The sequence below is a fragment of the Nicrophorus vespilloides genome, unplaced genomic scaffold (genome assembly GCF_001412225.1).
Source record: "Nicrophorus vespilloides isolate i.1.1-1 unplaced genomic scaffold, Nicve_v1.0, whole genome shotgun sequence".
NCBI lineage: Eukaryota > Metazoa > Arthropoda > Insecta > Coleoptera > Silphidae > Nicrophorus > Nicrophorus vespilloides.
This window is the reverse complement of record NW_017099576.1, coordinates 245425-261714: the sequence shown is the minus strand read 5'-3', so window position 1 is coordinate 261714 and position 16290 is coordinate 245425. Positions and strand designations below refer to the sequence as shown.

The 16290-nt window shown below is 28.8% G+C and overlaps 2 protein-coding genes across 2 annotated transcripts; both read right to left on the bottom strand.

Annotated features, from left to right (window-relative positions):
* Positions 1-5477: 5477 nt before the first annotated feature.
* On the bottom strand, positions 5478-10307 carry LOC108564775 (cuticle protein 18.6-like). Its single transcript, XM_017923890.1, has 3 exons — positions 10156-10307; positions 7108-7278; positions 5478-5852 (listed from the first exon to the last, which is right to left on the bottom strand). Exons 1-3 carry the CDS (start codon positions 10168-10170, stop codon positions 5601-5603), a joined length of 438 nt encoding a protein of 145 aa, XP_017779379.1. The 5' UTR covers positions 10171-10307; the 3' UTR covers positions 5478-5600.
* A 4838-nt stretch (positions 10308-15145) lies between these two features.
* On the bottom strand, positions 15146-15794 carry LOC108564770 (cuticle protein 21-like). Its single transcript, XM_017923883.1, has 2 exons — positions 15499-15794; positions 15146-15401 (listed from the first exon to the last, which is right to left on the bottom strand). Exons 1-2 carry the CDS (start codon positions 15792-15794, stop codon positions 15146-15148), a joined length of 552 nt encoding a protein of 183 aa, XP_017779372.1.
* Positions 15795-16290: the final 496 nt, after the last annotated feature.

Below are 16290 nucleotides of genomic sequence, written 5' to 3'. Positions count from 1 at the left end.
AAAAGGTTTTTATCCCCAATGTTTGATCTATCCTGTATGTTTGATGTGCAGATTTAAAATGTATACGTTGGTTTCGTTAGACGTTAGATCAAAGGGCCTCACCAAATATTTATGAGCAGAATGTTATGAATTTCATACACTTCTTTACTAGCATCAAAATAAGGTGCAATAATATGAGAAGTCACAGTTTGTTTATTATTCTAGATCATAAGTTTAAGATTTAAATATATAACTGAGATATACATGTGTTTCCAATTTTAGTCTTTGGTTGTTTTGAAGATTATTAATTATTGTATTTTAAATACTGTATTCAAATATTGGTAAAATTATCGACTATTCAAAGCAGATTTTTACTAGCTGATATTTATTGTCAATAGTTAATATTAAGTTTATTAAAAAATAATTAGTATATTTATGTATGAATGAGTTCTATCATTGGTTAATTGTAAATTATACTTAATTATTTACAAAATATAAATGTGCCTGAAAATATATGATCAAAAGTATTATATTATAATGTTGGGGATTTTTTTATATCGAAAGTTCGTTATCAGAGGTAACATAATAACTGTTGTTTTTGTTACCTGTGATAACGAAGTTTCGGTATAAAAAGAAGTCCGCAATTTCAAGAACCCTAAAAAAATAAAACTTCAGGCCAATTTTCATGGCATTGGTATTTTTAATCTCTGAAAACTTAACAAAGTAATTAAATACTTTAATTTGATGAGATTATAAGTATTTCTTCCTTAAATAATATTATAATAAAAATTGTTGCAGATAATGTTGAAAATAAACTATTCAATAGAAAAATAATCTTATTTATAATATAATATATTTTAATTTGTCTATAAATGATATTTAGTCGGTGAGTTTTGTTAATACATCTAGTCCAACTACCATAAATTCTTGTATATTGTGCAATTAGTCAATAAAATTATGGTTATACAATCATGCAATTATAACTAATTTAATGTAATTGCAATTTCATTAAATTTAAACTGCAGAGAAACGAAATTCAGTTCGAAATAGCGTCGGAATGCAAATTATTGGATCGAGATAAATTACTTAATTGTGTAAAATAGCATTAGAGATTTGATCGAGATTTATCCTCGTCGAGCAGATTTAATGAGTCAAACATAAAGGAATGTCGTGTGGCGAAAGCACTCTGTACTTAATACAACCAACTAGGACGCAAAATAATTCCTAATTCTCGTTGCCAAACCGGGTGCATTGTCTATTTATTATGGATAAATGAATAAATTTCAAACCGCTCCCACTTTAAAGGCAACCTCATTTTTACCTAGCATCGCATCCTATGCCTCCCCCGCTCATTATTATAAATAAAAGCCGATCGAAATATAGGGCGCAATCGTGACTCCTAAACCAGACAATTTACAATGACAATAAATAAATATACCCACATTAACCAACTTCTTTATTATACCCACAACATCTGCAAATACACTTAACTCATGATACAAATAAAATTAAAATAAAATAACTTGATTCCGATCGTAACTAACGTCCCCTCTTGCTCTCTATCTCAAGTTGTTCAGATTCTGAAGGTGTGGGTCTTTCGCACAGAAAATGCTTATGAAACTGATACCATTTCGGAATCGAATTTATCGGAAGATTAAGAGCTTCGATACGGCGCAATTTTCCAACCAGCTCGGTAACCTCTCACCTTCGTACCGCTCCAACAACGTGACTGAAACATATCTTTCTGCACAATACACGCCAACTTGCATCTCTTATTTTCGTTATTGGTTTTCGTTGCTTCTATAAAAAGCACGAAATACATACAATCTAGGATTTGCTGCGGGAGTTGCGTAATGCCCGTGATTCATGGAAATTGTATAGATATCAAGGACTCCTCCGCATCAGAATTCCTCTCATTACGGAAGAACTAACGAAAGTGTTTAAAAATGCAATTGGAATACTGCAATGCCAATATAAAAAAACACATTATTGAGAATTGCGGATTCATGCAATTTAGCTAAGGTCATTCCGAGCTCAGGGCAATTAAACTTAAAGAAACAATTGTATTATTTTTTTATTTATTGCCGTTAGCGATTTTAATACAACTTTAAAAAGTAATAGAAACCATGAGAACAGTCAGAAGACTACAGCAGAAGATCATAACAGAATGATAGTATAGGAGACAATCTTTTATGCACAATTTAAATTAAAATTTATTTTTATTATTATACAAAAATATAAGCAAAAATATATTTTGTATTAATCCATTTAATTTCAATTATCCTTTAAGTATTTGCATATATTTTTTTACAAAGCAATCTATCTACAATCATAAAAAAAAAACAGATAACATGCTCTAATTCTGGGCTTAATAATGAAAAAAATTAACGTATAGGGAGTTATTTCTTTTAACACTTATGGCTTAATAATAACATTTAATTAGAAATTAGAAAACTAAGCTCTTATCCTAACAAGGGTTTCTAAATCTTCTACTGAAAACCTATCATCTTCTGCATTTACTAAATGAATATCATTTTCATTCACATTTTCTAAACCTATCGATATTGAACATTATTTTGAACAATACTTGAAATCACAAACTTTGTTATAACAGTGTTATGAAAGGTAACGCTAATCGAGGTATACTTTAGTCACACTCAGAATATTTATATAAAGATTTCCGCATTGGTTTTGACAATATTTATAAAAGATTTTAAAATTTTATTTGGAGATGATATTTTTTGCAGCTTTTGGAAAGTTTTAGATGTAATTTCAGTAAATTGCAGAGATTAAATAATATGAATATTAATTACTACAGCTATGAATTATCTTTATCTTTACTCTTATTATATTTAATAAAATGTGATATTAATAATAATGATTATAAATCTGTACTCAGAAATAAAATAATTTGAAATATAAATATTATATGATAAATGAAATAATTGAATTACTCTGGACAAAAAATATATTAATTTTATGAATAAAGTGAAAGATTAAAAACAAATATCAACAGCAAATGCAATTAATTCCAGTATCATTTAATTAAGCAGTATAAAACTAATAATGTATATTGTGAACACACGACTATCGACGTTGACGTAAGCAGTGCGTTTAATAACGTTATTAACTGCGTTATTTCTGCAGATGCAAAAGAAGATTGTCAATGCAAATGAAGCGGATGAACTTTATTTTCCTTCTAATTGGAATGCGAGTTTTTCTGCTGCTCGTTTTCTCTCATCTTCTGCTACTTATTCTTATTTTTTTTTGCAATGTTGCATCTTCTTCTCAACTACCTTATTTTTTTCTGCCTTTTTGCATTGCATTTGAATGTTGCGGTTTTGCTTAACCGCACTGCGCAGCGATTCATTCTGATCTCGTTACTGGGCAACGGTGACCTTTCCAATGCACAATTGACATTAGAACTAACTATAGGGAAAATCGATATATTTTAGTACTACGTGATTATTGTATTAATACAGAATATTCCAATTATGTAAACACTAAATATTTTTCAATAAAACGTATATAGTAATTGAAACTATAATAGTAGAAAACATTTCTCATTAACCGAGTCGATCAATTCATTATCCGAACATGAATTTATCCAAACATAGAAATCTTTTGCGAATGTGTTTGTTAACCGATGAACAAAGTAATAGCTTGCATAATGCGGGTGATTTTAATAATTCAGGAATAATTTTGTGTACTATTTTTTTAGAGCTTATTTTTATTTTTTCAATTAAAATTTAGTTTGTCTTTAAGTTTTCTAAAGTAGTATATTTAATTCGCACTGATAGAAGTTGCATCTAAATATTAGTAAATAATATCAATATTTATATTTATGCAAGAGTTACGATTATTACTTATTTGACATACAAACTTTGTTTATTAATTGACAACAATTTAAAATAATAATAAACATTAGAAAAACGTGTTTTTGTAAAAATATATAATAGTGCATATGGTAAAAACCCATATAATCTCACAAATATCCTTGACATTAAAATGTAGTAAATGTGTAGTACATAACAAAAATCATCCATGATTTCAATAATCTTTTAATTATAAAAATAATGTTATTTATAAATTATTTTGGATAAATATATTAAAAGTATATTTAAAACACAGTTGAAATAACAACATTTGTATATAATGTAAATCATTAATAAAATAGTAAATAGTGATTTGTGTGTTTGGACAAACCCATGTTCGGATAATGAGTTCCCACCGATCGGTTAACGAACATATTAGATTGTCGTTTCACGGATTATATTCGTTAACTGATCTTCCACTGTATTACTTTGAAAATCTAATGTTTACTCTTATATTAAATGTAGAAATGTATTCTACTTAATCTCTTGTTAATCACCTATCCAACAATTTCAACACACTTTTCTAATTTCTTAATATTATATTCCCCGAGAATAAATATGTGGTAAATAAAAACGAAATATATTGTTAAAAAACTTCAAATTTTCATGCATATACAAATGATGAGCAGGGGTTAATTCTAACTAACACTGTTAGTTGAGATTTTTTATATCCATAGCTAAAATAGAATATAATTTGAAGAAAATCAATTATATATTTTTTTTTATTTGATTTTAAAATTATTGCTTGGATTACTTTTTCAAAGCATTAAAATATTCAAGATCCAATAATGAAACATTTCTATATCAAACAATCTAGAAACAAAAAACATGTTTGATGATATTATCGTTTTATACTTAAAATATTGGAATTTAAACTCTCAAAGAACAGGCAAACTTTTACAAACACTTTGTTTATATTACAGATTTATATGTTTTTTGTAAAAATAAATACATTTATTAATTAATAGACAGAAGGTAAATTTCATCCTAATTCAATTTATTAGTTAGATATACATATTGACTTAATATATGTTCCAAATCCAATAATTGTTTTAATGTATTAATATATATACAATTATATAAAACAACTAATCAAATTATATCAAAAATACCGAATTAGTATGTTCAATTGAGTAATCATAAATTTAAGAATTACGTAATCCATATTCATATAATTTGGTATAATCCATTATAAAAATATATATTTTTTTAATACGGAAATAATAAATATTATTATTTATTTAATTAAGCAAAAGTAAAATAATTCAAATTGCAAATTGTATATAATTTATTTATTATATATTCTTGTTAGGTAAATAAAGACTAGTGTAGAAAACAATAACAAATTTTGAATACTAAATAGATTAAAATAAAAAACATAACAAATTTCTTCAACTATAATAAGTAATTATTCTCTTATAGATTATACGCTTTCATTAATAAACTAAAAGTACTTCATCTTATATGAATTAAGCAACAGATACAAATGAAACATGATTGTGCTAATGATAAACTATTACCACTAATTATTCAATCGATAACGAATAAAGCATCGCTTAGGCATTTATAATAAATACAAAGCTAGGTAAGAATGTATAAATTATTATAAATTAAAATTGCGGCAATCTTACTAAATACTTTAACGATTACAGTTGTAAATACTATAAGTAGTAGTGTTTTGTGTATAACAATCCGTAATTGTGACATATGAATTAAATTAAATGTTGTTAGTTATTTTGGTATGGATTATTGGTATTCGTAATGTTGTTGCTGCTGTTGAGATTCTTCCTGGCGTTTGATTGGTGCCGATTTGTGGACGACGGCATTGAAACCGCTGTGTTTGTCAGCTGTGTAGTCGACGGTGCGGATGGTACCATCTGGTTCAACCACGGAGTAACTGCCCTTGACGACATCACCATCTCTGGATTCCTGCTGCGATTTGATATCGCCGGTGTGGTAATCGTTCACTCCATATTTATATACGTATTTTGGTGGTGCCTAAAATATTAAAATGTTTTTATAAAAAGTATTATACAAAAAAAATATATTTAATCAAATATAAATTATTTAGTCATGCTTATAGAAGAATAACAAACAATGGAATTTAAAATACTTTAGAAATGTTGGTTGCCTACTTGAACTTATAGAATTATTAAATATGAATAGTACGATCTATTTGCGAATTAGTTTCCTTTTAAATTGTATAACCATCATCTTGATATTTAATGCATTAATACACAATGTCCGTTTTACTAGAATCCTAATTTTGTCCAAATGAAATACCTCTTATACATTGCGTATCTTTCGTAATTCATCAAATTATGTTGTTTTTTGAATTATTCATTTGAAAGATTTTACATTTTTCTTGGAATATGTATGTATCTTCTACTAGACGAGAGTCTTTTGGTAAGATCTTCTATCCAAATTCAATCCCGGCACACTTTTTAAAATTACGTATTTATTTCCTGACGGGTAATCGGACTGCCGAACTGTTTGAGGACCTTAAAACGGCATAAAAATAAACAGCACAAAAAGAAACTTTTAATTTATACAGGAAAAAGCCGATAGTTTATGCATAAAAATATATTTGTGTACTATTTTCTTCGATTTTTTATCTATTTTGCTCAATTACAATTGCGTTTATTTTGAAATTTTCAAGTTAATCCGCATTGATCAAAGTCGCACTATGCGAAGTATTACTGTATTACTTTTGTAAAACAAACAATATTAATTATTATTAGTAGTACAGTTGTAAATAATGAAAATCTAAAGGTAAGTCTGTATTTAAATGAAATAAACACAGAGACTTCTCTATACAAAAGAAGATGAAAAACGATCATTTATGTATACAAAAATATTTTGTGTACTAGTTCTTGAGAATTTAGTTTATTTTGAAATTTCTAAAAAGTACTATAATATTGCTGTATACGATTTATAATCATACTTATATTCATTATTATTACTTTATTAGATTGTATTGTATATTGTTATTGCCTTATTTATTTCATAATTTATGATGAGCCAACATAAAAAGTATTTCAATATGTGATAATTATAAATTTTAAAAGTTTGAGGAAAGAAATAATTAACATCGAATAAACTGAAATTTTTAGATAAATATAACTTTTGCTCTAGTTAAAAAGAAATACAAATTCTATTAATGAAAGTAAATTCTTTTCATAACATACACAAAAAAAAAATATTGTTACTTGATATTTTTTTATTAACATTTTTATTAAACAAATGTACTTACATAATAATCTACGTGATGATCATATTCTATTCCTTTGCTTTCAGCTTCAGTTTCTTGCTGTCCCGCATCGTTTTCCTCATAAGCAACTTCCTGTTGCTCTTCGTGCTGTGGATATTGAACCAAAGGCGATGCGAATGCAGCATTGACAATGACCAAACTCACGAGCGCAAACTGTAATAAATATTAATATATAAAATATTTGCAAAGAACTTTTTGCTAAAACTTATAAAAAAATGTAATATAATACGAGTTCATTGAACATTACGAGATATAACAAGTTTTATATAAATATCATATATTTCTTAGGCTTTCTTCACCAATAGATAATTTATTACATTAATTAAATATTAATTGAATTTATTATACTAAAATGTTGATTACTGGCAGTTAACAATAGTAATATTACTTAATAAACATATAGTTACAAGTAAATTCTGTTATTTTGTAATGTTGTATTTCGACTTAAAAATAATATCCTAACTAGAGTTTGTCGGTTTTTTAAAACTCTGTTTAGAAAAGCCGTTTTTTAAGAAGAAGAAATGTATATGATCCGAAAGCTGGTTTTATCCAACTTGAAAACAGGTTTCCACCAATATCTAGCACTGTTTGAAACCAGACTAATCGAAAATTTTAAAACGGCATAAAAATATACAGCATTAAAAGAGACTTGAAAGTATACAGGGAAAAGCCGATAAAAACATATTTGTGTACTATTTTTTAGAATTTATTTCACACTTCATTTCAAATTGCGATTGTTTAACAATTGTCAAATCGTACTATAATACATCTTCATTGATCGAAGCCGCACTACGCTAGGAATTTTTGTATTACTTTTGTATCTATGTGTCTGTTAGAAAAAAATCTTAATTATTATTACTAGTTCAGTTATAAATAATGAAAATCTAAAGGTAAGTCTATATTTAAATGAAATTCGAAATAAAACGTTTCTTATTATGTATATGTAATTCAAAGTTTTTATAGTTATACTGAGTAGTAATTATTAAATAATTATAAACTTGCTTTTATCTTTCGTAATCTATATTTATCTGCGTTTATGACTCATTGTTTATGATTATGTTAATGAAACGAAAGCGGCTTTAATCGACGATGTGTATACCGTGAATTCTCTCGAATGAAAGCGAAGATGAAAGTGATATTAAAACTGGCAGAGATTGCTTCCGTGAATGCAAAATAACACAGCTGATACAATCTATAGCATCCATACCTATCAGATATCAAGGTGATACTGGACACATCATATTTCATTTAATATCTATGTATAAAGTACTACAAACGTTATATTTTAATTCATAACAATATATAAGTTACAAATAGCTTTTTGTAAAAGTTATTTTTTTCGGAGATAGAAGCCGTAATAAGCGCAATTTACTTACATATTTACTATATTCTAATGTTGAACACTTTTTCGTTCAAAGCTAATTATTTATTAGTGCAATTCTAAGCGCCGAATAGAGCTCGTACTATACGTATATATATTAGCTTGTGTTTTATAGAAAATTATTCATAATTATTTGTCCATTTCAATGGTAACGTTGAACAATTTATTACGCTTTATATTCAATTAAATGACATATCCAAAACTACATTGGTTATTATTTATCAACAATTAAGTAAAATATAAAAAAACATATGAAGAGTAAGTTAGAAAGTATATATCAATATATACATATAAGAAAGTACCTATTTTTTATTAATATATACTGAACAAGAGGAAAGTAAAAATTGCAAAAGAAAACTAATTAGCAGCAATATTTACATTTATTAGATTATTAATCTTGTTATTAACCTTGCTATTTTTCAATTGAATTTCCTGTGTGGACATTTTTTAAGCTCTTAAATATAGTCTATTAACATTTAAATTAATAAATATAAGGCAATTTTTTTTAATCATATAAAGGGAGATACTTTGGCTAAACTTGTGGCCAAAATATATGTTTAAATAAATAAAAGTAGTTTATTAATATTTATCAATGCTAAATCTTCCAGTCACTATTTAATTTTGCAATTTGAGGGTCAACATTTCTCATATGCACTAGACACAATGTCTAAAGCAGAGGTCGCCAACCTTTTTGACCTAACGGACTACAAAACTCAATATTTAAAATCTCGCAGACTACTTAAAAATACAAGAATATTAAGTTTGAGCCTTTTTCGATACTGTCTAAATAAATTTATAATATTTATAATCCTCAAGAATTTTATTTTTACTCCACTTGGAGTAGTTGAAACTGAACCGCTCATATCAATTACTAAATTTATCTTAAAAGTACTTTATAAGAATAAAACTTCAACAAATAGTTTTGGATATAACAATGATAAGATGACTTGTTTTTCCTGGAAAACAAAAATAATTTTAAAACTTTGTTACCTGAACATGTTTAAACTAAAAAAAAATATATTTTCCTTTAAACACATTAAAACTAGGTTGCCTATAAATTTTTATTAAATTTCAGCAATACTTTCAATAAAAAAAAAGATGTACTTTACCCTCAGACTATTTTAAACTTAAATCGGATAATAGGTCAATTATAGTGATATTCTAATTTCAGATTACAAAAACACAAGCAATATTATTTTACAAATTTAATTTGCATACAATTTTTCAAGTGACAAATATTATTTGAATTTAGGGTTATACTCACTACAATATAGAAATTACTTTAAAGTACCAATAGGTATTTAGGTCTATTTCATATCTCTGTATATAATCTAAATATCTATTAAACGTGTTTTGATTGTTGCTCAATTATTGTTCTTGCAATATTCTTACAAGACTAATATAATTAGAATATATTCCTTGATTTCTTAAAAAATATATATTTTTAATATAAACATGATAAACAACAATGTCTTCAATTTATATGTAATATAATTAATGCTCAATTAATGCCTCAAAAAAATATCTCCAATTGTAACAAATAATTCAATTATGTACTATTATTAATATGCACAAATAAACTAGTTAAAAAAAGATAAAATGAGCAAAAGAACTATTATTATGTAAGTACTAGAGCTAATTATCATTACCTTAAAGAAAGCCATGTTCGTACAGATTTCTATTTGGAATTGATTATCGGAAACACTGGATCGATTTGGTAATGCCAATCTTCCTTCCTATTTGTGTCGTTTTATTTATTTTATTTTTTACTTTATTATGTTTTCTCTCCTGTTCTGGTATAAACTGGTAGAACAGCAACAATAACTGAATGAGGAGAAATTTCCGCGATTGCTTTATATATGCTTTCTTAGTTCCCATCCCGATGAGACGGCTTTATGTAAGCCGGATGCAGTGGACGGAGAGGGCGATGAAAGTATTGCAACGAAAAGTGGTCAGGTGGTGTGGATGCGGATTAGAGAAATGTTTCTACCACAATTTTCAACCATATACATCTGTGCCAAACGGCACTTGATCTAGGATCAGCAATCCTGTAGGGCGTCCACTCCATTTCGTATTCAACGCCATCCATCAAATGGACTAAATTTATTAGTCGAACGAACATATACGCTACATATACTTCCGACATCGCTGTTTATGGCAAATTCACGCAAATTTCCACTTAAAGAAAGTTTTTTTAGTTCAAAGTTAAGCCGTTTCATTTGAATAATATAGCACATGAATCTAATGGTTTATGATTTATAGCAATGGAAATTATTATATGGTTAGCATTAAAATTATTTCGATTATTAAATACAATGCGTTTTGTTATTTTATTGTAATATTTCTATTCTACATCAAATTATATAAATGAATAGGTAATACGAAATTATTTTATATAATCAATATATTTCATTAAAATTATGATATTAGAATATCAAAGATTATATAAATCATTCTATTATTTGGAACTAACATGAAATAGTATTAAAATTTCAATGAACTTGGTAAATGCGTTAACAGGAAGTATTTGAAACAACTTCACTCACTACAGGTATTTTTTACTAAGAGATTATATTTTCTTGCGTATTTTATATTGCTGATTGTTACAGTATAGTCAGTAGTTTTTATTTGACGACTTTGTCAGTATGAAATGCTTTTTCTATTATCAGAATGAGAAGATCAATCTAAACCAGTGGTCCCAAACTTATTTGGGCTACAGCCCTCTTTTCAGAAAAAATATTACTCAGTGCCCCTTGGAAATTATTATTTCTTTAATTTCAATAGCAATTAAACAGAAAGATATGCTCTCAGCGGGGGGGCAAAATATGTACTGTGTATGGAGAAGATGCCGTCAATAAACTTAGACCGTTGAAGGTTTCTGATGACCATTTTTACAAAGTAGATTATTTAGAACAATTGTCATTTATTTGTATTTTCGCCAAATTCAGTAAATGAAAAAGTTTTTTGGAGACATTCAAATTTACTTTGAGAACTTTTTTTGTTAAAAAAAAACTGGCGAAAACTTGGATATAATTTTGACCTATAAATATGTTAAATAAATAATAGTTATCAGTGTTATCATTTGATAGATTTTTTGAAGATAGAAAAACGAAATCATTCATACATTAAATACAACTCATTTTAAATTATTAAAATCATCCACATATGCATTATTTTACTTCCTGATATTTTAATTATAAAGGAGTAAAGATTCGATGTTATTAGACAAGAAAGTAGATAAGCGGCTCATTAATAAGAAAATAAGAAATAATGAATCGATATTATATACTTATATTATTAAATGAGTCATTGAAATCGATTGAGCAAACCGTACAAAAAGAAATTTAGTTAAATCAGATCTCACATAAGCTTATTAGGAATGGGTTTTTCTCTTTTCAATTTGGCGAAAGTGATTTTGGACTGAATCCAAGTCAGGAAATGTGTGTCCAATTTTAAATTGCACTTTCAATTTCAGTTACCTCGCGTATTTTTTTTATTATTATTTTGTTGTCCATCGACCTTTTCTATCTTCTCATAAACCATACACATACATTTCATTCTGAGTAAAAAAAAATGAAATATGAAAGCACACGCGTTCCGAATGCCAAAAGATGGTCTCAACGTATTACATACATTCAATGTGCAAATTTGCAAAGCAGTGAATCCCCTTTAACATTGACTTTCTGTAGTGTAATTAACGATGAACATATGGTTGCACATCTGCTTCTTTATACATAAAAAAATGCATAATGACCATAATGTTTGTGGAAAGTGAAATTTCAACGTTTAGAAATTTGTTTCGATTTTAAATTATCGATATTTCTTCATCGTTATTTTCGAAGTATCATTTTTTAAGTTTAGTCCGGGTAATCGATTTCCGGACTATTTAAAACCATACTAATCAAGGAACTATTGACAAAAAAAAACAAAGAAAAATAATTGAATATATAAATGGGAACGAAACAATCAATTTTGTTCAATAAAATATAATTTGTATTGAAATTTGAATTGATCAAAATTGAACTATGCAAATTATTTCTGTACTCTATTCAATATTCTTTTTGTGAATGAAGGAAACTTGAATGTCCGGGAAAAACGTTTTAGGAATTATGAACAAGTGAGTAAAACATTCGTAACGGTGTTCGTAACAATCGAGGCTGCGGGTTTTCTTCCTCTTTTAGAATGAAAACAATCGTTGTTCTGATCTGTATCTGTATGTGATTAATAATTCATTTCCCTACAGTGTGTTTATCTCCTAGTGGAAATAAACTCGAGTGAAAAAGAAGCACGAAAGATGCAAATTTCACGTACATTAAACATAATGTGTATGTAAATTTTAGCAGAATATTACTTTTAATTATACTTCACTTGTATACGGTAATAAGTAGCTACAATTAAGCTAAATTAAGAAGAATTTAAATGATTTTACACTTACAGTTTTTATCTGCATAACACATATGAGTTCTTACTGTATATGATATTTCTAGAGATATGTTATTTCCTAAGAGATATTTCTTTCATAAATTTTTACAGAAAATTTCATATGTAAGGAACACAATCTTAGTTATATTTTATACTGATAAATACGAATCAAATTTAGTGACAGTTTAACAAAGCAACGTTGATGCAAGTTATTCAAAGCAATAAGATTCTGAAAAAAATAAATTATTATTACTCCAACTTTGAACAAATAAACCATAGTTTTCTAACGAAAAATGATTTCAATGTAGAATTCACTTAATTACTGAAATATACTTAAAGATCGTGGTTTCCTAATATATTTACAATTATTTTTATCTTCTAGATGTAAATTAAACTTATATTAGACGTTCAGAATACAACAAACTCATATATAGTAAAATATAAATTATTATGAATTTTTTAGATCAATTTTATATATATTTCTTGTTTCTTTTTAAGAAAGTTTGAAAATTCAATCTCAATTTAATTTAATAGATTATATTTTGAAAAACGATAAAATCTTCAAATTATTCATATTTCTTAATTTCAATACAAATTAAATATTATACGAGATGGTAATTTTCTAATAATTTAAATTGTATAACAATTTATTATAAAAATTACTAGTAATATTTATTTTATAAATGGTTTATTGGTTATTTTTTATCGATTGACGTTCACTATTAAACAAATATGAACCTGTCATATACATTTTATTTGTCTTGTTTTGAGTGAATAATTGTCAAAATTGTTATCTGTTCGTACATATATAATAAAAAAAGTAAACATGGCAGCAGCAGCAACAGAAGATATCGATTCAATGTACAATTGCAACATCTGTAATCGCATTTTCCAATTGCAATATATGTACGCTTGCTACCACGGCCATTACCTGTGCAGAAAATGCTACAAACGCGTTTACTATAAAGGTCTCAACAGCCTCAACAATAATTCAAGTTCAACTAGGAATAATAATGTTCGCAGGGAAAGAGAAGAAATGTCCGCACGGCAGTTGCAACGCTATGATGATGAGAAATAGAGAAGTGGAAGACAGCGGAGGAGAACCAATCGAGCGATCAAAGTTAATGTTCCCAAATCCTAGTATTTACATGAAGCACAGCAACTACGTGAACAAATCCTTGTTAAGCTTGGCCACGATCTACAAGCCAAGTATCTTTAATTTAGGCTCTAAAAAGTATTATACAAATAATTGCAAGAGTTCACCATAACCTATAAATTCGTAGGCCCATCCAATGCCCACATCACGACTGCAATAAAACAATAGCGGTTTCTTCTCTGGACTCGCATTTCGAGCACGACCACAAACGCGTAGCTTCGATAATCACGGAACTGGAGGTGCGGAACGGGCTGGAATTCAATTTCAGGGATTTATACAGCAACGTCAGAGCCCTGTGCTTGGTTCTCATCAATCTCGACGACAAATCAGACGGACCCCTGTAAATTAATTACGGTATTCTATAAATGCGAACAAAAGTAATGATGGCATTTGTCGTGTAGGGATTTGGAGATTTTGCCGGCAACACCTGAGGAACACGAAATGCGAGCTGAAAGGTAAATCGATTAATTACTTAGTTTCGCTTGAGTTGCTTAAAGTTACTGGGATTTCCGGTATTGCGAATGCTATGTAGTTTCAGATCGTACAGCAGCAAAATGTCGCAGCCGATGACCATTCCGAAGCCGTTTTTTATCGTGATGGCTGCCAAAGTGACGGCTAACGATTACACCGAAGACGACGAGGAAGAGGAGCCCGATTACGGCTTCTCTCCTATAGATCGCATCATATTTTACGTGACTTCAAATATTGCTACTAATTACAGCTATACAATAGCCGTATCGACATCGGATCAGTCGATACGGGTGAAGTATTACGGACCTCTGCTTACCATGAACGAGAATTATAAGAAATTGTGCGCCGAGGGGAAAGGCTTGATCTTGAACAACAAGCAGGTTGATGGCATGGGATCATGCGGTAATAGGAACGTTTCTTTGGACGTTATTATTCACGAACGAGGCATGGATAGCTACGACTCAGATTAACGTGATGACCGTTGCTATGGCTTATAGATATATATTTTAGATAAAAATAAATACAATAAATTACATTTTTTCTTAATAAATAGTAATATGAATATATGGCACTGTATGGCAGCCGGTGGATTAGTATAGTGGCGTGTAGTAGAATTGGTAGTACTGATTTGGTACAGGAACCGCAGCCCTCGCCAAATTGTTGCTGACCACGTAGTTCTCCTCTTTGTTATTGAAGGTAGCTCGGTTCAGATTTGTGCGATCGACGTAATTAGGTTGCACATACTTCCTCGTGTCCTCCCCTTTCACCTGAGCATCTGCAATTTCTTGCTCGACGTTCACTTTGATCGGCTTCAGGTCACCTCTCGATCTCGTTTCAACTGTTGCTCTGCAATCGGAATGGAAGAAGAACATAAATGTAGAAAGAGTGTGTGTGCATCTGTTTGCATTGTTGCGAGTTGTTGTGACTCGGATTGTTCACTGACCTGTAACCTAGAGCGTCTGCGATGTAATTAACTATGTTCACGTTGCCGTCGGGCGTAACGTAGCCGTAGCTTCCTCGCACCGTCCCATTGGGATGCCTTTCCTCGTGTCGGAATTGCACGTTGTCGGTTTCTGGGTCTTCGATGTCGTATCCGAACGCATAACTTCCTGGGCCCTCCGGCTCCGGCTCGTAGTAATTCTCCCAATCCGCCAAGCTCAAACGACCCGCGGGACCCTTGCTACGGCCCTCCGGGTATGCACTCGGCATACTCCTTGACGGCGCTGCCCAAACAACCATGCTCAACAGCAACACAACCTAAATCAAAGTCATCACATTACTAAACTTGTTTCCTATTATAAATTAAATTTAAGGATCCCACAGAACAACTTTTATACACTGAAGCAGAGTAATATATGTGAACGTTGGCCTGTGTATTGCTCGATCATATTAAAGATCACCTAGAAAATCATTCAACTAAATCCTTTTATATTCATTGAATTAATTATATTACTTGTTTAGCCAAATTATATTCCATGATTTGGCTAAACAAGTATTTATCCTAAATAAATGAACGAAGAAAATCTAAATAGTTAATAATATTATATTTGGCATAATAATATAATAATTTTATTTATGAGTAAATCATTTATATAGTATAGATAAACATGTTTGAGCATAGTATGTTGCTGGATTTAATACCGTACAGTGTGCCGTGAGGTACAAAATTATTGATGTATTTATAGTGTACATTAAAAATGAAATATAAATTGAAATACGAATAATTATTTAATAA